Source organism: Mobula birostris, chromosome 4 (assembly GCF_030028105.1).
Source record: "Mobula birostris isolate sMobBir1 chromosome 4, sMobBir1.hap1, whole genome shotgun sequence".
NCBI classification, from domain to species: Eukaryota; Metazoa; Chordata; class Chondrichthyes; order Myliobatiformes; family Myliobatidae; genus Mobula; species Mobula birostris.
In genome coordinates this window covers 154,292,328-154,312,565 of record NC_092373.1, presented here as the reverse complement: position 1 = coordinate 154,312,565, position 20,238 = coordinate 154,292,328, and the positions used below count along the sequence as shown (strand labels likewise).

At 42.9% G+C, this 20,238-nt stretch overlaps 1 protein-coding gene across 3 annotated transcripts in view; it reads left to right on the top strand.

Annotated features, from left to right (window-relative positions):
• kiaa0232 (KIAA0232 ortholog) overlaps positions 1–20,238 on the top strand; it is a 159,261-nt gene that overhangs the window by 81,324 nt on the left and 57,699 nt on the right. The window contains exon 1 of one of the 3 annotated variants that reach the window (XM_072256273.1): positions 6,011–6,068. The exons of the other annotated variants lie outside the window; for them this stretch is intronic. Coding sequence (XP_072112374.1) covers positions 6,066–6,068 — 3 coding nt within the window. The 5' untranslated portion in view covers positions 6,011–6,065. Of the gene's footprint in view, positions 1–6,010; positions 6,069–20,238 lie in introns of those variants that run through there. 3 annotated transcript variants of the gene reach the window in all.

The window sequence follows — 20,238 nt, the reverse complement described above, 5'->3', positions numbered from 1 at the left end:
GCTAGTGCTGTATTGTTGCGCAACCTGTTTTCTGTAGATCTGTAGAGAAAGCTTAGAGGGTGTTCTTAACTTACCAGCTGTTCAATTGCATGAACTCATTACATACCTTGGGTCAAGGGGAACTGTTGGGCATTCTGGTTACTAATTAATGCATCCCTAATAATGTCTGTTTGGTTGGTGAGATCAGATGAGATTGCCGAGTTGCAGACATGTTGTGACGACGAGTGCTCACCACCTGCAGAGCTATGGTTCTTCTTGTGTTCCAGTGCCTCATCCTATTTTTGGAAATGACTGCTCTACTAACAGTTAGTCAGGTCTCATGCCTCAAATTAGATTGCTTCCACCTGCACCCCCCCCCCCCCTCCAACGACTTCTATTTCCACAAATTCCCCAGTGCCCCCTTAGGACACATAACCCCAACCCCCAGTTGGGAATCACTGAGATACGTAAATCCAGATGTTTTCATCAATAATTGCTGCAACTCTGTAGGAAACAAAGGATGGTGGGGATGTGTGAAATCTGACTCCGAGTGGATCTTCTAAGTTTAACTTTTTATCATGGGCTTTCCATTTTAAAAATATTGATGCTAGATTCCCCCCTCAAGTTTCATGCATTTCATCTTGTAAAGCAAGAGGTAGATTACTTTCTATGGGAAGCGAGTAGCATGCAGAGGACTTTTAATTAACAGACATCCTTAGTATTGCTCAAGATAACTCACTTAATTTAGAGTAGATGCATTTAACCATATAACCATATAACATATAACCATGTAACAATTACAGCACAGAAACAGGCCATCTTGGCCCTTCAGGATGGTAGTCACATCTAGGCTTTCGGAAGCAGGTCGTTGGTTGACAATCAGAGGGGGGAAAGCGAAGGTGAGCAGACAGGTAGTGCAGAGCACCCTTGTAGCCATTCCCCTGAATAATGAGTTTACCGTCCTGGATACTGTTGGCGGGGACGACCGACCAGGTGTGAGCCACGGTGGCAGGGCCTCTGGCACTGAGTCTGACCCGGTGGTGCAGAAGCATGGGACGGAGAAGAGGAGAGCTGTCGTCATTGGAGACTCTATAGTCAGGGGAGCAGACAGGAGATTTTGTGGACGTGAGAAGGACACCCGCATGGTTTGTTGCCTCCCAGGTGTCAGGGTCCGGGATGTCTCTGACAGGGTGCACGACATCCTGGTATGAGAGGAAAAGCAACCAGAAGTCGTGATACATTTTGGGACCAACGACATAGTCAGGAAGAGGGATGAGGTCCTGAAGTGTGAGTTTCGGGAACTAGGCAGAAGGCTGAAGAACAGAACCTCAAGGGTGGCGTTCTCAGGATTACTGCCAGTGCTACGTGACAGTGATGGTAAGAATTGGAGGAGATGGTAGTTGAATGCGTGGCTGAGGAGTTGGTGCAGGGAGCAGGGTTTTAGATTTTTGGATCATTGGGATCTCTTCTGGGGAAGGTGGGACCTGTACAGATTGGATGGGTTGCACCCGAACTCGAGGGGGAGCAATATCCTTGCAGGTAGGTTCGCTGGCATGGTTCGCGAGGGTTTAAACTAATTTGCAAGGGGGATGGGACCCAGAGCGATAGAGCAGTGAAAGAAGTGCATGAAGTAAAGCCAGATCTAACATATAAAGAGGCTTTGAGGAAAGAGAAGTAGAATAAATGGTGTGAAGACAGTAAGGTAGAAGGGCTGAAATGTGTGTACCTCAATGCAAGAAGCATCAGGAACAAAAGTGATGAACTGAGAGCTTGGATACATACATGGAATTATGATGTAGTGGCCATTACAGAGACTTGGCTGGCACCAGGGCAGGAATGGATTCTCAATATTCCTGGATTTCAGTGCTTTAAAAGGGATAGAGAGGGCGGAAAAAGGGGAAGAGGGGTGGCATTACTGGTCCTGGATACTATTACAGCTACAGAAAGGGTGGGTAATGTAGCAGGATCCTCGTTTGAGTCAGTATGGGTGGAAGTCAGGAACAGGAAGGGAGCAGTTACTCTATTGGGGGTATTCTATAGGCCCCTGCTAGCAGCAGAGATACAGAGGAGCAGATTGGGAGGCAGATTTTGGAAAGGTGCAAAAATAACAGGGTTGTTATCATGGGTGACTTTAACTTCCCTAATATTGATTGGAACATGATTAGTTCCAAGGGTTTAGATGGGGCAGAGTTTGTTAAGTGTGTCCAGGATGGATTCCTGTCTCAGTATGTGGACAGGCCGACTAGGGGGAATGCCATACTAGATCCAGTACTAGGTAATGAACCGGGTCAGGTCACAGATCTCTCAGTGGGTGAGCATCTGGGGGACAGTGACCACCGCTCCCTGGCCTTTAGCATTATCATGGAAAAGGATAGAATCAGAGAGGACAGGAAAATTTTTAATTGGGGAAGGGCAAATTATGAGGCTATAAGGCTAGAACTTGCGGGTGTGAATTGGGATGATGTTTTTTCAGGGAAATGTACTATGGACATGTGGTCGATGTTTAGAGGTCTCTTGCAGGATGTTAGGGATAAATTTGTCCTGGTGAGGAAGATAAAGAATGGTAGGGTGAAGGAACTATGGGTGACAAGTGAGGTGGAAAATCTAGTCAGGTGGAAGAAGGCAGCATACATGAGGTTTAGGAAGCAGGGATCAGATGGGTCTATTGAGGAATATAGGGAAGCAAGAAAGGAGCTTAAGAAGGGGCTGAGAAGAGCAAGAAAGGGGCATGAGAAGGCCTTGGCGAGTAGGGTAAAGGAAAACCCCAAGGCATTCTTCAATTATATGAAGAAAAAAAGGATGACGGGAGTGAAGGTAGGACTGATTAGAGATAAAGGTGGGAAGATGTGCCTGGAGGCTGTGGAAGTCAGTGTGGTCCTCAATGAATACTTCTCTTCGGTATTCACCAATGAGAGGCGACTTGATGATGGAGAGGACAATATGAGTGAGGTTGATGTTCTGGAGCATGTTGATATTAAGGGAGAGGAGGTGTTGGAGTTGTTAAAATACATTAGGATGGATAAGTCCCTGGGGCCTGATGGAATATTCCCCTGGCTGCTCCACGAGGCGAGGGAAGAGATTGCTGAACCTCTGGCTGGGATCTTTATGTCCTCGTTGTCCAGGGGAATGGTACCAGAGTATTGGAGGGAGGCGAATGTTGTCCCCTTGTTCAAAAAAGGTAGTAGGGATAGTCCGGGTAATTATAGACCAGTGAGCCATACGTCTGTGGTGGGAAAGCTGTTGGAAAAGATTCTTAGAGATAGGATCTCTGGGCATTTAGAGAATCATGGTCTGATCAGGGACAGTCAGCATGGCTTTGTGAAGGGCAGATCGTGTCTAACAAGCCTGATAGAGTTCTTTGAGGAGGTGACCAGGCGTATAGATGAGGGTAGTGCTGTGGATGTGATCTGTATGGGCTTTAGTAAGGCATTTGACAAGGTTCCACACGGTAGGCTTATTCAGAAAGTCAGAAGGCATGGGATCCAGGGAAGTTTGGCCAGGTGGATTCAGAATTGGCTTGCCTGCAGAAGGCAGAGGGTGGTGGTGGAGGGAGTACATTCAGATTGGAGGATTATGACTAGTGGTGTCCCACAAGGATCAGTTCTGGGACCTCTACATCTCGTAATTTTTATTAACGATCTGTATGTGGGGGTAGAAAGGTGGGCTGGCAAGCTTGCAGATGACACAAAGGTTGGTGGTGTTGTAGATAGTGTAGACGATTGTCAAAGTTTGCAGAGAGACATTGATAGGATGCAGAAGTGGGCTGAGAAGTGGCAGATAGAGTTCAACCTGGAGAAGTGTGAGGTGGTACACTTTGGAAGGACAAACTCCAAGGCAGAGTACAAAGTAAATGGCAGGATACTTGGTAGTGTGGAGGAGCAGAGGGATCTGGGGGTACATGTCCACAGATCCCTGAAAGTTGCCTCACAGGTGGATAGGGTAGTTAAGAAAGTTTATGGGGTGTTAGCTTTCATAAGTCGAGGGATAGAGTTTAAGAGTCTCGATGTAATGATGCAGCTCTATAGAACTCTGGTTAGGCCATACTTGGAGTACTGTGTCCAGTTCTGGTCGCGTCACTACAGGAAGGATGTGGAAGCATTGGAAAGGGTACAGAGGAGATTTTTCAGGATGCTGCCTGTTTTAGAGAGTATGCATTATGATCAGAGATTAAGGGAGCTAGGGCTTTACTCTTTGGAGAGAAGGAGGATGAGAGGAGACATGATAGAGGTGTACAAGATAATAAGAGGAATAGATAGAGTGGATAGCCAGTGGCTCTTCCCCAGGGCACCACTGCTCAATACAGGAGGACATGGCTTTAAGGTAAGGGGTGGGAAGTTCAAGGGGGATATTAGAGGAAGGTTTTTTACTCAGAGAGTGGTTGGTGCGTAGAATGCACTGCCTGAGTCAGTGGTGGAGGCAGATAAACTAGTGACATATAAGAGACTACTGGACAGGTATATGGAGGAATTTAAGGTGGGGGCTTATATGGGAGGCAGGGTTTGAGGGTCGGCACAACATTGTGGGCCGAAGGGCCTGTACTGTGCTGTACTTTTCTAAGTTCTATGTTTGTTCTAGTCCGTGCCGAATTCTTACTCTCACTTAGTCCCACCGACCTGCACTCAGCCCATAACCCTCCATTCCTTTCCTGTCCATATAGCTGTCCAGTTTAACTTTAAACGTCAACATCGAACCTGCCTCAACCACTTCTGCTGGAAGCTCGTTCCACACAGCTACCACTCTCTGAGTAAAGAAGTTCCCCCTCATGTTACCCCTAAACTTTTGCCCTTTGACTCTCAACTTGTGTCTTCTTGTTTGAATCTCCCCCACTCTCAATGGAAAAAGCCTATCCACGTCAACTCTATCTATCCCTCTCATAATTTTAAATACCTCTATCAAGTGCCCCCTCATCCTTCTACATTGCAAAGAATAAAGACCCAATTTGTTCAAACCTTTCTCTGTAACTCAGGAGATGAAACCCAGGCATCATTTTAGTAAATCTCCTCTGTACTCTCTCAATTTTATTGACATCTTTCCTATAATTCGGTGACCAGAACTGTACAAATTTGGCCTCACCAATGGCTTGTACAATTTCAACATTACATCCCAACTCCTGTACTCAATGCTCTGATTTATAAAGGCCAGCATACCAAAAGCCTTCTTCGCCACCCTATCCACATGAGATTTCACCTTCAGGGAACTATGCACCATTATTCCTAGATCCCTCTGATCTACTGCATTCTTCAATGCTCTACCATTTACCATGTATGTCCTATTTTGCTTAGTCCTACCCAAGTGTAGCACCTCACATTTATCCCTCTGAAAACCATTGATGGTGTTCGTTTATTAGACAGGATATATAAGATTGAATGTTCAGAGGAAGATGGTGTACAGTGATTTCTGATTACTGTTATATATCTGGGGAATTCTACAATGAGTACTTATGGCATGATCTCACTCCTTCCAGATTTTGGCATAAATTCTGTCATAGATTTTAGGTTAGCTCATTTTCATATTCAAATTGTGTATAAAATGCCTGCTGATATTCCTGGAACACATGAAACTGTTCAAGTGGGGATCAAAAAGTAGTTTGAATAGTATGTTGAAAAAGAGCCTGGTACACCAACAGGTAAAAGCCATTGTGTCTTAAAGTACATGAGCAGAAAACTTGCACAGCATACTGCTACGACAGAGATATGGAGCAGAAAGCATGCTGTATTTGAATTTTGAGGCCAGTGACCTGTCAATAATGTAGCTCTTAGTGAACAGAGCTTCAGTGAAAGGAGAAACGAATGGCCAAGCACAGTAGTTATGACTTTGCAACTTCTGTAGTTAATGTGGCAACGGATCAACACAGCAATATTTGTAGAAAATAAGTGTTTTAGCATCCAATTAAGGAATACAATTTAAGCAACCACTCTTGAGAAGTGGAATAACTAATAGTTTGGCATACTCTACTGTGGTCTATTTTTGGCACAACTGGCCGCACTGAATTGCTGTGACTCAGTATGCAGATTGTCAGCTGATGTTAGTGATGTAAGAGGAAATGCAGTGTATAGAACCGTCAAACTTTTACCTGGTAAAGAAGGATGGTAAGATTAGAATTTCTTTCCTTTTTCTTCTCTTTTTCCTTTTTTCTCACGTACATTGATAATTCTCTGTCTACTTCATTAATCTTCTGTAAACAAGCAAGTAATGCTAAAGAAGGCATTGATTTTGTGTTGTATGCAATAAACAAACTGCTGGAGGAATCCAGCAGCTTGAGTAGCATTAATTGAGGGGGGGGGGCGGGCAATGTGGGAGGAATAGCTGACATTTCAATAATTTTGAGGTAGGTTCTTGACCCAAAACACTGGCAATTTCTTTCCATCCACAGATGTTGTTTGACCCAGCGAATTCCCCCAGCGGTTTGTTTATTTATTTGCTCCACATTGTAGCATCTCCAATCTGTTGTGTCTTCTTTGTAAAGCTTTGTACTTGGCAATTCAAAAGTGAATGTTTGTCTTAAAATTATGAGCTGATTTTCATTTTTTGCTCTTGATGCTGCATAAATTAGGATCTATTGCACTTGCCCATAATTAATTCATTATACCCAACTTCAGTAATTAATTCTTTATTGCCCAAAAGTGTTGGACTTAGTTCTTAAATGTATTGCAGTTTCTCGCCTGAAGAAAGAACAGGTTTAAAAGCACTGGATTAAAAATTCTATTTCAGATTTTTGAATGTTTTAGTTTTGATAGATTTTGATTCAAAATGTAAAATGTCAAACTTGTTAGTTATATTCATAACATGACATTTAATGTGTGTCCAAACATTTCTTTCAAGGTTCTGGATTACTTTGTTGCAGTCTTCTCAACATAAAAAAAATTAAAACCCGACTAGAGCACAGTCAATCTTAACCCGATGCAGCCTGAGTATTCTTATTTTTTTTCCATTCCTGACTACCCAGCCATATGTAAAAGCCTAATAATGTCAAATGTGCTTTTGATCAGTTTGAAGATGGAAATATCAGACATTGATCAGACACAGAACACATGATGGTAAATCTAAGCTAATCATCCTGACCTGAGTAAAGCGCTGAACACAATTGTTTTATTAGAATAGATCTCAAATCTAACCCGTTTGATTGGGTGTCAGGTCAGGTAGCCAGACTTTACTTAACAGTAGGGCTTCATCCAGACCATGTATGAAATGTGGAGTGAAACCTTATTCAGAATCAGGTTTATTATCACCGGCATGTGTTCTGAAATCTGTTAACTTAGTAGCAGCAGTTCAATGCAATACATAATGTAGAAGAAGAGGAAAAAACATAAAATAATAATAAATAAGTAAATCAATCACAGTATATGTATATTGAATAAATTAAAAATCATACAAAAAAACTGAAATAATAAATCTTTAAAAAAATGAGATAGTGTCATGAGTTCAATCTCCATTTAGGAATCAGATGGCAGAGGGGAAGAAGCTGTTCCTGAATCGCTGAGTGTGTGCCTTCAGGCTTCTGTACCTCCTCCCTGATGGTAAAAGTGAGAAAAGGGCATGCCCTGGGTGCTGGAGGTCATTAATAATGGACACTGCCTTTTTGAGACACCGCTCCTTGAATATGTCCTGGGTACTCTGTAGGCTACCACCCAAGATGGAGCTGACTAAATTTACAACCCTCTGCAGCTTCTTTTGGTCCTGTGCAGTAGCACCACCATACCAGACAGTGATGTGGCCTGTCAGAATGCTCTCCACGATACATCTATAGAAGTTTTTGAGTGTGTTTGTTGACATGCCAAATTTCTTCAAACTCCTAATGAAGTATAGTCGCTGTCTTGCTTTCCTTATAACTGAATCGATATGTTGGGACTAGGTTAGGTCCTCAGAGATTTTGACACCCAGGAAATTGAAACTGCTCACTCTCTCCACTTCTGATCCCTTTATGAGGATTGGTATGTGTTCCTTTGTCTTACCCTTCCTGAAGTCCACAATCAGCTCTTTTGTCTGACTGACATTATGATTAGCAGGGAAAAACAGTTGCAGGGTAAACAATTGTCTGCATCAACCTGCCAGAAGTATTTATGACAAGTCTGCAGATAATTCTGTGGTGGTTTTGATGGAGGAATAGGCACAAAACATTTGATGTGGTTCATCTTGTACTAGATGGTTAAGCCAATTATTCAAATTTTCATCATGTCATCACATATTGCTACTTACAAAGAATAATGACATGTATCCAGAGAGAAATCATATGAACGAGTGAAGAGCAAGAAAAATCCATTTGCTTTTATAGACATCAAAGGATTCTGAATGCATGCTTGTGCATTTATTAAAGCCATTACTAAAAAAAAATCAGTGTATCTCAGCGGTCCCCAACCACCGGGCCGCAGAGCATGCGCTACTGGGCCGTGAGGAAGCGATATGATTTGGTCAGCTGCACCTTTCCTCATTCCCTGTCACGGCCACTGATCAGCCATTACGCATGCGAGGTCGTGACCCGCGCGTCATCCGTGTCAGGGCGGGAAGGCGATTAACTCCTCGAGCTTGCAAGTGACAATGGGCTGTAAAGTATGTTTGACATAACATCTCTGTCGGGATTTTGGATCAAAGTCAAGGCTAAATATCCTGAGATATCCACAAAAGCGCTGAAAACATTGCTTCAATTTCCAACATTTTTCTGCGAAGCGGAGTTTTCTGCAATGAATGCGACGAAAACTAAACTGCGGAATAGACTGGACTTAAGGAACCCCCTTCAAGTATCGCTGTCTCCCATCATCCCTCAATAGGACTGTGTTGTTGCAGGGAAACAAGCCCAGGGCTCCCACTGATTCAGCGATATTGGTGTGTTGCAATGATTTTATATATTCATACGGGGAAAATATGTGCTGTGCGTTTAATATCCAAATATTACTTAAAATGTTATGATGCTATTGACTTATAAGTGACCTATATAACCATATAACAATTACAGCACGGAAATAGGCCATCTCTCCCCTTCTAGTGCGTGCTGAACGCTACTCTCACCTAGTCCCACCGACCTGCACTCAGCCCATAACCCTCCATTCCTTTTCTGTCCATATACCTATCCAATTTTTCTTTAGATGATAATATCGAACCTGCTTCTGCCACTTCTACTGGAAGTTCATTCAACACTTCAAGCTCCCCTGATAATTGACTTATCATTATATCCATGCGAGGAAAATATGAGCTCTGTGTTTAATATTAAATTCGTTAGATAAAACTTTTTAGAAACAAAATTGAGTGTATTACCCACTTATCCCACTTATCACCTATATTCCGTTAGTGATTGACACCCACCCCCACGAACAGAATCGCCAAAAAGTATTTGCTTGGGGGGGGGGGTGGAATCGGCAGGTCACGACGCGCATGTGCATTGGTGCCCGCGCAAGGCTTCATGGTCATTGTAGTCTTTTGGGTAAACAACGCATTTGACTGCTACTCTTGTTCGTTGGCAACCCTACCCCGCCCCCCCATCAGCCGGTCCGCAAGAATATTGTCAATATTAAACCGGTGTGCAGTGCAAAAAAGGTTGGGGACCCCTGGTGTATCTGGTTGTACTGATTCTGTGGAACATGGGAAATCTATGGATGTTTATATGGTACTTATGATCATAAGGCCATGAGACATAGGAACAGAGTTGGGCTACTTAGCCCATTGAGCCAACTGCACCATTTCAGCATGGCTGATGCTGGATCCCATTCAACCCCATATACCTGCCCTCTCACTATATCCCTTGATGCACCGTCCGAGGAGAGGAGAAGATGGCGACGCGACGCAGTGCGCACGGCCACTCCGGTGAATGGTATCTGTTGTCTGTCGAGTAGGGTGCCGTGCACAATTCTGATTTGATGGAGGCAGACGTGACAGCACGGAGGAACAGCCAGTGAAACTTCTGAATGCCTGTTTCGCTGCCGCTGCTACTGTGTGATCCAAAATCTCCGGAGGGGAAGGCCCTGAGTCCTCGGCTTTGCTTGCTGCTCAGCGGCTGGGGCGGGGTCGAAGCGCTCGGCAGAGATGGTGTTCGCTGTCGGAGGGCTGGTCGGAGGCTGGAAGTTTTCGGATGGATTCAGAGTCGGATGTGGTTGGGTGCTTCCAGGATGCTGCATCGGCAAGTTTGCGGCGCTGGAGGCTCATGGCAGGGAGAGTTGCTCCCTTCTACTGTCTGCGTGAGATGTTGGGGCTATCGGGACCTTTTATTACTGTGCCCATGGTCTGCTCTTCATCAAATTACGGTATTGCTTTGCACTGTTGTAATTATATGTTATAATTATGTGGTTTTTGTCAGTTTGTCTTGGTCTGTCCTGTGTTTCTGTGATATCATGCTGGAGGAACATTGTATCATTTCTTAATGCATGCATTTCTAAATGACAATAAACGAGGACTGAGTGTCCTCATAATCTAATCTAATCTAATCTAATCAGGAATCTATCAACTTCCACTTTAAATATACCCATGGACTTGGACTCTGGTCTGTGGCAGAGTATTCCACAGATTCAGCACTCCTTGGCTAAAAAAATTCCTCCTTACTTCTGTTCTAAAAGGTCGCCCCTCAATTTTGAGGCTGTGCCCTCCAGTTCTGGATAACCCCACCAGAGGAAACATCCTCACCACATCCACTTTATCTAGTCCTTTCGACATTTGGTAGGTTTCAGTGAGATCCCCACGCATACTTCTAAATTCCAGTGAGTACAGGCTGTAAGCTGCCAAACACTCCTTATATGTTAACCCCTTCATTCCCAGGATTATCCTCATGAACCTCCTCTGGACACTCACCAATGACAATACATGTTTTCTGAGGTAAGGGGCCCAGAACTGTTGACAATACTCCAATGCGGCCTGACTAGTGTCTTATAAGCTTCAGCATTATATCCTTGTTTTTATATTCTATTCTCCTTGAAATAAATGCAAACATTGCATTTGCTTTCATTACCACCGACTCAGCCTGTGAATTAACCTTCTGGGAGTCGTTTGCCACAAAGCTGTCAATTCCAAATTCCACTATCCAAATCACTGACAAACAATGTGAAAACTAGCAGTCCCAATACTGACCCCTGAGGACCAGCACTAGTTACTGGCAGTCAACCAGAACATTATCTTCTGAAAATATAAGTAAATGACATCCACCGCCTCTCCTTAGTCCACCCTGCTTGTTACTTCCTTGAAGAGTTCTAACAGATTTGTCAGGTAAGATTTTCCTTTACAGAAACCGTGCTGACTTTGACTTATTTTATCAACACACACACAAAATGATGGTGAACGCAGCAGGCCAGGCAGCATCTATAGGAAGAAGTACAGTGAACGTTTCGGGCCGGGACCCTTCTTCAGGACTAACTTGAAAGAAGAGATGTTCCTACCCGTTATTTCATCCTCCATTGGATCCATAAGTACAATTGCCATTTCTTGGACTTTGTCATGTTAGACAAGGATCATAAGATCTTACATCTGCAGGCCCCAGAGCCTACTGGCTCTGACGCTAGCAGGCATGAAATCGGTCTCGGCGGCTCCAGCACCCCAGGGCATATTCAAAACCCAGACTCCAGCAACGACCATGGACACCTTCAAAGCGATTGCGCAACCACCAACTGTGACTCCAGTCTTGAACTCCAGGCCGGGTCTTTATGTGCTGCTATTGTGATTCCCGTCTCCCCTTCCCCCACCACCACTCTGCCACCCCGTCTCCCTCAGATCCCACCATCAGCTCCTGGGCCCTCAGAGGCTCCATCTTCCTCTCACCCCAACCCTCCCCTCTCCACTGACACCCCCAGCCTCCCCCCTCCCCCCTCTGATCCTAGCTCTTATCTGCACCGGGTCTTTACTATCCCCTCCGACCTTCCACTCTCTGAGGCAGAGCGCTTTGTCCTCAGTAAGGGCCTCACCTTTGTTCCCCTTCACCCACACCTCAGCGAGTTCCGCGTACGCCATGACGCTGAACTCTTCTTCCGCTGGCTCCATCTTCGAGCCCACTTCTTTGGCAAGGACTCTCCCACCCCTACCGATGACCCCTTCTCCCGTCTTCAACCCTTCTCCTCTTCACGGACACCCCGCTCTGGTCTTCTGCCTGCTCTGGATCTCTTTATTGCTAACTGCCATCGGGACGTCAACCGTCTTGACTTCACCACACCTTGTTCCAATTCCAACCTCACTCCTTCCGAACGCTGTGCTCTCCACTCCCTCTGCACTAATGCTAAACTTACTATAAAGCCCGCCGTTAAGGAACGTGCTGTTGTAGTCTGGCGTACTGACTTCTACCTTGCCGAGGCACAGCATCAACTCGCGGATACCTCCTCTTATTTACTCCTCGATCATGACCCCATTAAGGAGCACCAGACCATTGTCTCCCACATCATCACCAACTTTATCAGCTCATGGGATTTCCCATCCACTGCTACCAACCTTATAGTTTGCACACCCCACACTTTCCGTTTCTACCTCCTACCCAAGATCCACAAACCTGCCTGCCCAGGTAGACCCATTGTCTCAGCTTGCTCCTGCCACACCGAACTTATTTCTGCATACCTCAACACTGTTTTATCCCCCTTGTTCAATTCCTTCCCACCTATGTTCGTGACACTTCTTACACTCTGAATCTTTTCAATGATTTTAAGTTCCCTGGCCCCCACTGCTTTATTTTCACCATGGATGTTCAGTCCCTATATACCTCCATCCCCCACTAGGAAGGTCTCAAAGCTCTCCACTTCTTTTTGGATTCCAGACCTAACCAGTTCCTCTCTACCACTACTCTCCTCTGTCTAGTGGAATTAGTTCTTACTCTTAACAGTTTCTCCTTTGGCTCCTTCCACTTCCTCCAAACTAAAGGTGTAGCCATTGGTACCCGTATGGGTCCCAGCTATGCCTGCCTTTTCGTTGGCTTTGTGGAACAATCCATGTTCCAAGCCTATACTGGTATCTGTCCCCCTCTTTTCCGTCGCTACATCGACGACTGCATTGGTGCTGCTTCCTGCATGCATGCTGAGCTCATTGACTTAATTAACTTTGCCTCCAACTTTCACCCTGCCCTCAAGTTTACCTGGTCCATTTCTGACACTTCCCTCCCCTTTCTAGATCTTTCTGTCTCTATCTCTGGAGACAGCTTATCTACTGGTGTCTACTATAAACCTACGGACTCTCACAGCTACCTGGACTATTCCTCTTCCCATCCTGTCTCTTGCAAAAATGCCAACCCCTTCTCGCAATTCCTCCACCTCTGCTGCATCTGCTCTCAGGATGAGGCTTTTCATTTCAAGACGAAGGAGATGTCTTCTTTTTTTTTAAAGGAAAGAGGCTTCCCTTCCTCCACCATCAACTCTGCTGTCAAACGCATCTCTCCCATTTCATGCACATCTGCTCTCACCCCATCCTCCTGCCACCTCACTAGGAATAGGGTTCCCCTTGTCCTAACCTACCACCCCACCAGCCTCCGGGTCCAACATATTATTCTCCGTAACTTCCACCACCTCCAACGGGATCCCACCACCAAGCACATCTTTCCCTCCCCCCCCGCTCTGCTTTCCGCAAGGATCGCTCCCTACGCGACTCCCTTGTCCATTCGTCCCCCCCATCCCTTCCCACCGATTTCCCTCCCGGCACTTATCCTTGTAAGTGGAACAAGTGCTACACATGCCCTTACACTTCCTCCCTCACCACCATTCAGGGCCCCAGACAGTCCTTCCAGGTGAGGCGACACTTCACCTGTGAGTCGGCTGGGGTGATATACTGCATCACCCGGTGCTCCCGGTGCAGCCTTCTATATATTGGCGAGACCTGACGCAGGTTGGGAGACCGTTCCGCTGAACACCTAAGCTCTGTCCGCCAAAGAAAGCAAGATCTCCCAGTGGCCACACATTTTAATTCCACGTCCTATTCCCATTCTGATATGTCTATCCACGGCCTCCTGTACTGTCAAGATGAAGCCTCACTCAGGTTGGAGGAACAACACCTTATATTCCGTCTGGGTAGCCTCCAATCTGATGGCATGAACATTGACTTCTCTAACTTCTGTTAATGCCCCTCCTCCCCTTCACACCCCATCCCTTATTTATTTATTTAATATATATTTTTTATTTCTCTCTCTCTCTCTCTCGCTCGCTCGCTCTCTCTCTGTCTCTCTGTTTCTCTCTCGCTCTTCTCCCTCTGTCCCTCTCTCTATAACTCCTTGCCTGCTCTCCACCCTCCGGGATCCCCTCCCCCTTCCTCTTTCTCCCCAGGCTTCCCATCCTGTGATCTTCTCCCTTCTCCAGCTCTTAAATCCACCCCTCCCCTCCTGTCTTCTATCATTTGGGATTTCCCCCTCCCACTTTCAAATCTCTTACTATCTCTTTTTTCAATTAGTTCTGACGAAGGGTCCCAGCCCGCAACGCCGACTGTACTCCTTCCTATAGATGCTGCCTGGCCTGTTGCGTTCAGCAGCATTTTGTGTGTGTGTTGCTTGAATTTTCAGCATCTGCAGATTTCCTTGTGTCTGTGTTGACTTATTTTATCATTGGTCTCCATGTACCCTGAAACCTCGTCCTTAATAATGGACTGCAACATTTTCCCAACTACTGAGGTTAGGCTAACTAGCCAATAATTTCCTCTCTTTTGTCTTCCTCCCTTTTTAAAGAATGGAGTGACATTTACAATCTGCCAGTCCTCCAAGACCATGCCAGAATGAAGTGATTCTTGAAAGATTATGACCAATGCATCTGATATCCCTTCAGCAACCTTTCTCAGGACTCTGGGATGTAGTCCATCTGGTTCAGGTGACTTATCCACCTTAAGACCTTTGAGTTTGCCTCGCACCTTTTCCTTTGTAATAACAATGGTACTTACTCTTCCTCCCTGACACTCTCAGACCTCTGGCATACAACTATTGACTTCCACAGTAAAGACTGAAGGAAAGTACTTATTAAGTTCATCTGCTATTTCTTTGTCCTCCATTACTACCTTACCGGCATCATTTTCCAGTGGTCCAATATCAATTCTCGCTTCTCTTTTATTCTTTATATAACTGAGAAATCTTTTAGGATCCTGTTTTACATTATTGGCTAGTTTGCCCTCATATTTCATCTCTTCCCTTCTTATAGTTTTTTAGTTGTCTTCTGTTGGATTTTAAAAGCTTCCCAATCATCCAACTTCCCACTCATCCAACTTCCCACTCGCTTTTTCTACCTTATATGCCCTTTCCTTGGCTTTTATGCCTAGCCCTGTCATTTGAGAACAACTTCTGTCCTGTACCTTGTGAAATATTCCCAGAATCTTCAGCCACCTCTGTTCTGCCATCATCCCTGCCAGCATCCCCCTCCAATTCACCTGGGCAAGCTCCTTTCTCATGCCTCTGTGATTCCCTTTATTCTATTGCGATACTGATATATATGGCTTGCGCTTCTCCCTCTCAAATTGCAGTGTGAATTCAATCATATTATGATCACTGCCTCTTAAGGGTTCCTTTATGTTAAGTTGACTAATAAAATCTGGGTTATTACACAGCACCCAATCTATGATAGCCTTTCCCCTAGTAGTCTCAAGCACAAGCTGCTCTAAAAAGCCATCTTGTTGGCATTCAACAAACTCCCACTCTTCTTTCTTTTTAAATTTTTTAATTAATTTTCAAAATTATAAACACTAACAATGTTAATGCAAAGAGATTGGAATAATTTTATTATTAATAAACATATACAAAAATATTTCAAATAACAGGTATAATAGACTTCCAAACTCACATTGAAATTAATCATAAAGAAGAAAAAGAAACAAAAATATATATATACACACACACAAAGAAACCCCCCTCCCCGAAAAAAAAGGAACTAAATACTAAACCCAAAAAAAGCAAACAGAACAACAAAACAGGGCTAGACCAATATCCTGAATCGAACACGTTCAGTAATATCGTCAACTCCGCTCCACTATTCATGTATTTTAAGTTAATAGAGAAGATTCGGAAAGGTCAAATTACATCATATGGAAATGTTGCATAAAAGATTTCCAAGTTTGTTCAAATTTAACCGAAGGATCAAAAATATCACTTCTAATTTTTTCTAAATTTAAATTTAATATAGTTTGGGAAAACCATTGGAATGTCGTAGGAGGATTGGTTTCCCTCCAGTTCAATAAAATAGATCTCCTGGCCATTAAAGTAACAAATCCTATCATCCAACAGGCTGAAGAAGACAAAGATCTATGTTCTACCATTGGCAATCCAAAAATTGCTGTAATAGGATGGGGTTGTAAATCAAAACATAGAACTGTTGAGATAATATCAAAAATATCTTTCCAATATTTTTCCAAGAGAGGACAGGACCAAAACATATGAGTTAAAGAAGCCACCTCAGAGTGACATCTGTCACAAATAGGGTTTATATGGGAATAAAAACAGGCTAATTTATCTTTAGACATATGGGCTCTGTGCACTAGTTTAAATTTTATTAATTTATGTTTAGCACATATAGAGGAAGTACTAACTAATTGAAAAATTTTATCCCATTTCTTTATAGGTAGGCAAAGTTGAAGTTCCTTTTCCCATTCATTTTTAATTTTATCAGATATACCTGGCTGTAATTTCATAATTATATCATAGATAACTGCTATTAATCCCTTCTGGAGAGGATTTAAACCTAAAATTTTATCAGTGATATCAGTAGGATATGAAGTCGGAAAGGTAGGCAACGTAGTATTTAAATAAATTCTTATTTGTAAGTATCTAAAAAAAAAGGGATCTAGGTAAATCAAATTTCTTAGATAACTGTTCAAAAGACATAAAACAATTATCCAGAAATAAGTCATGAAAACCTGTTATACCTTTCGTTTTCCATATCAAAAAGGCTTGGTCCATAACCGAGGGTTGAAAAAAGAAATTAGATATAATAGGACTTGATAACATAAATTTGTTCAAACCAAAAAATTTACGAAATTGAAACCATATTCGCAATGTATGTTTAACTATCGGATTAACCATTTGTTTATTCAATTTAGATGGTACAAAAGGAAGTGAAGTTCCTAAAATGGAAGCTAAAGAGAACCCTTGTACAGAGTAGCTTTCAAATTTTACCCAATGTGGGCTTGGAGTTGTATTCCAATCTTGTGTCCAAAATATTAAATATCGAATATTAATTGCCCAGTAATAAAATCTTAGGTTAGGCAGTGCTAAACCACCATCTTTCTTGGACTTCTGTAAATATTTTTTTACTTAATCTGGGATTTTTGTTTTGCCATAGAAGAGGAAATTTTAGAATCAATAGTATCAAAAAAGAATTTAGGAATAAAAATTGGTATCGTTTGAAATAAATATAAAAATTTAGGTAAAATAATCATTTTAATAGCATTGATTTGCCCAATCAGTGACAGAGACAATGGGGACCACTTAGTAATCAGTTGTTTAACCTGATTAATTAACAGTAAAAGGTTGAAATTGAATAGATTTTTGTGTCTCTTAGTAATTTTAACTCCCAAATAAGTAAAATAGTCAGTAGTCACTCTGAATAGAGAATACCTATAAATGGGAACCTGCGTATTTAATGGGAAAAGTTCACTCTTACCTAGGTTTAGTTTGTAACCAGAAAAACTACTAAACTGAGCAAACAAAGTTGACACTGCTGGAATAGATTTTCCTGGGTTAGAAATATATAATAGTAAATCATCTGCAAATAATGATAATTTATGAGTCTCATTTCCACGGGTGATGCCAAATATATTAGGGGAGTCACGAATAGCAATAGCTGGCGGTTCCAAAGCAATATCAAATAGTAGTGGACTAAGAGGACAGCCCTGCCTAGTACCACGGAATAGATGAAGAAGAGGAAATCTTTGATTGTTAGTAAATGCCGAAGCCAAAGGAGTGAGATATATCAGCTTAATCCAAGATGTAAATATCAAACTAAAATTAAATTTCTCAAGGGTGTTAAATAAATATGTCCATTCAACTCTGTCAAAAGCTTTCTCAGTGTCCAGTGAAATAACACATTCTGGAGTTCTGGGTGAAGGAGTATAAATAATATTTAATATTAAAAGAAGAGTAATGATTTTTAATAAATCCAGTCTGATCAGCAGAAATAATTTGAGGTAATACATTCTCCAATCCCATTGCCAGTATTTTAGAAAAAATCTTAGAATCCACATTCAGCAAAGATATATGCCTGTAAGATGCACATTCAGTGGGATCCTTATCTTTTTTGAGAGTTAGGGAAATAGAAGTTCGATAAAAAGATTGTGGTAATTTACCTATAGATACTGCATCCCTTAAAACTCTACATAGCCAAGGAGTCAGTGTAGTAGAGAAAAATATAAAAAATTCTTCTGTATATCTGTCTGGGCCAGGTGCTTTACCTGAGTTCACCAAAAGAATAGCATTTTTTATTTCCTCTACTGTAATAGGTGTGTCTAGTTTTAAGCATTCATTAGATGATAATTTTGGAGTATTCAATTTCTTCAAAAATTCATGCATTATAGTGGATTTATCAGGAAATTCTGATTGATATCAGGAGGTATAAAATTCTTGAAAGGATTTATTTATCTCGTCATGGTCAACCGTCAAAGTGCCATCTTGTTTACTAATCTTAAGAATCTGTCGTTTAACCAAGATCGATTTCAATTGATTAGCCAATAGTTTCCCAGTTTTATCACCACGTATATAGAATTGACTCTTAGTTTTGATTAATTGACTTTCAATCGAAAATGATAGTAAGAGATTAACAAACTCCTACTCTTGTGATCCGACACCAATCTGATTTTACCAATCCCCTTGCATTTTGAAGTCCCCTATTACAGTTGTGACATTACCCTTATTACTCCTTCTAGCTCCCTTTGCAATCTCAACCGCACATCTTGACTATTATTTGGAGGCCTGTATATGATTCAAGTAATGTCTTCTTTACCTTGCAGTTTCTTAACTCCACCCACAAAGATTCAACATTCTCTGCTCCTACTAATAGAGTCACACCACCGCATTCAATACAAAGTATATTCTTTGATGTTAAACACCATACTATAACCTTCTTTCAGCCACGACTCATTGATCCCCACAACGTCATACCAACCAGTCTCTAATTGCACCAGGAGTTCATCCACCTTATTCCAAATGCTACGTGCATTTAAATAAGCACCTTTAGTCTCTTTGCTCTGTCTGCAGTTGTACTCAATCATTGGCTTGACCTTCCTTACATTCATATTACATATTACTTCATCTACTTGTAATCCTGCTGGCTCATCCTCAGCTTTATCATACTGGTTCCCTTCCCCCTGCCATATTAGTTTAAAGCTCTTGCAACAGCTCTAGCAAACCTGCCGGAAGGATTTTGGTCCCCCTTGTATTCAAGTGCAATGCATCCCTTTTGTACAAGTCACACCTGCCCAAGAAGAGGTCCCAATGATCCAGAAATCTGAATCCCTGTCCCCTGCTCCAATTCTTCAGCCACGCATTTATCAACCACCTCATTCTATTACTGTCCTTACTGTCATGTGGCACAGGCAGCAATCCTAAGATTACTACCCTTGCGGTCCTGTTTCTCAGCTTCCTTCTAACTCCCTGTATTCTGTTTTCAGGATCTCCTCCCTTTTTCTACCTACGTTGTTGGTCCCAATATGTATCACAACTTCTGGCTGCTCACCGTCCCTTTTCAGGATATTATGAATATGTTCAGAAACATTGTGGACCTTGGCACCTGGGAGGCAAACTACCATCCATGTTTCCCTTTTGCGTCCACAGAATTGCCTAGCTGTCCCCCTCACTATAGAGTCCCCTTTTACTGCTGCCATCCTCTTCAGTTTCCTACCCTTCTGAGCCACAGGGCCAGACTCTGTGGCAGAGGCACGGCAACTGTTGATTCCCTCAGGTAGGTTGTTTCTCCACCGACCCCTCCCCCCCAAACAGTGCTCAAAATGAAGTACTTAATGTTGAGGGGTATGGCCACAGGGGTGCTCTCAACTATCTGACGTTCTCCCTTCCCTCTCCTGACAGTCACCCTTTTATCTGTCTCCTGCTTCCTTGGCGTGGCGACATCCCTGTAGTTCCTGTCTATCACCACTACACTTTCCCTAACAAGCTGAAGGTCATTGAGCTTGCAGCTACTGTTCCCTAACACGGTCTTTAAGAAGCTGCATCTTGATGCACCTGGTGTAACTGTGGCCACTGGGGAGGCTGGGAGTCTCCTGGAAATCCCACATCTGACACCCAGTACAGAACACTGGCCCTGAAGACTAGAGTTAATTTAGAAATATGATTCTGGAATATATCACAGCTAATATTTGAAATGTGATTATTCTTGTTCATGCAATTAGTTTAAGCAT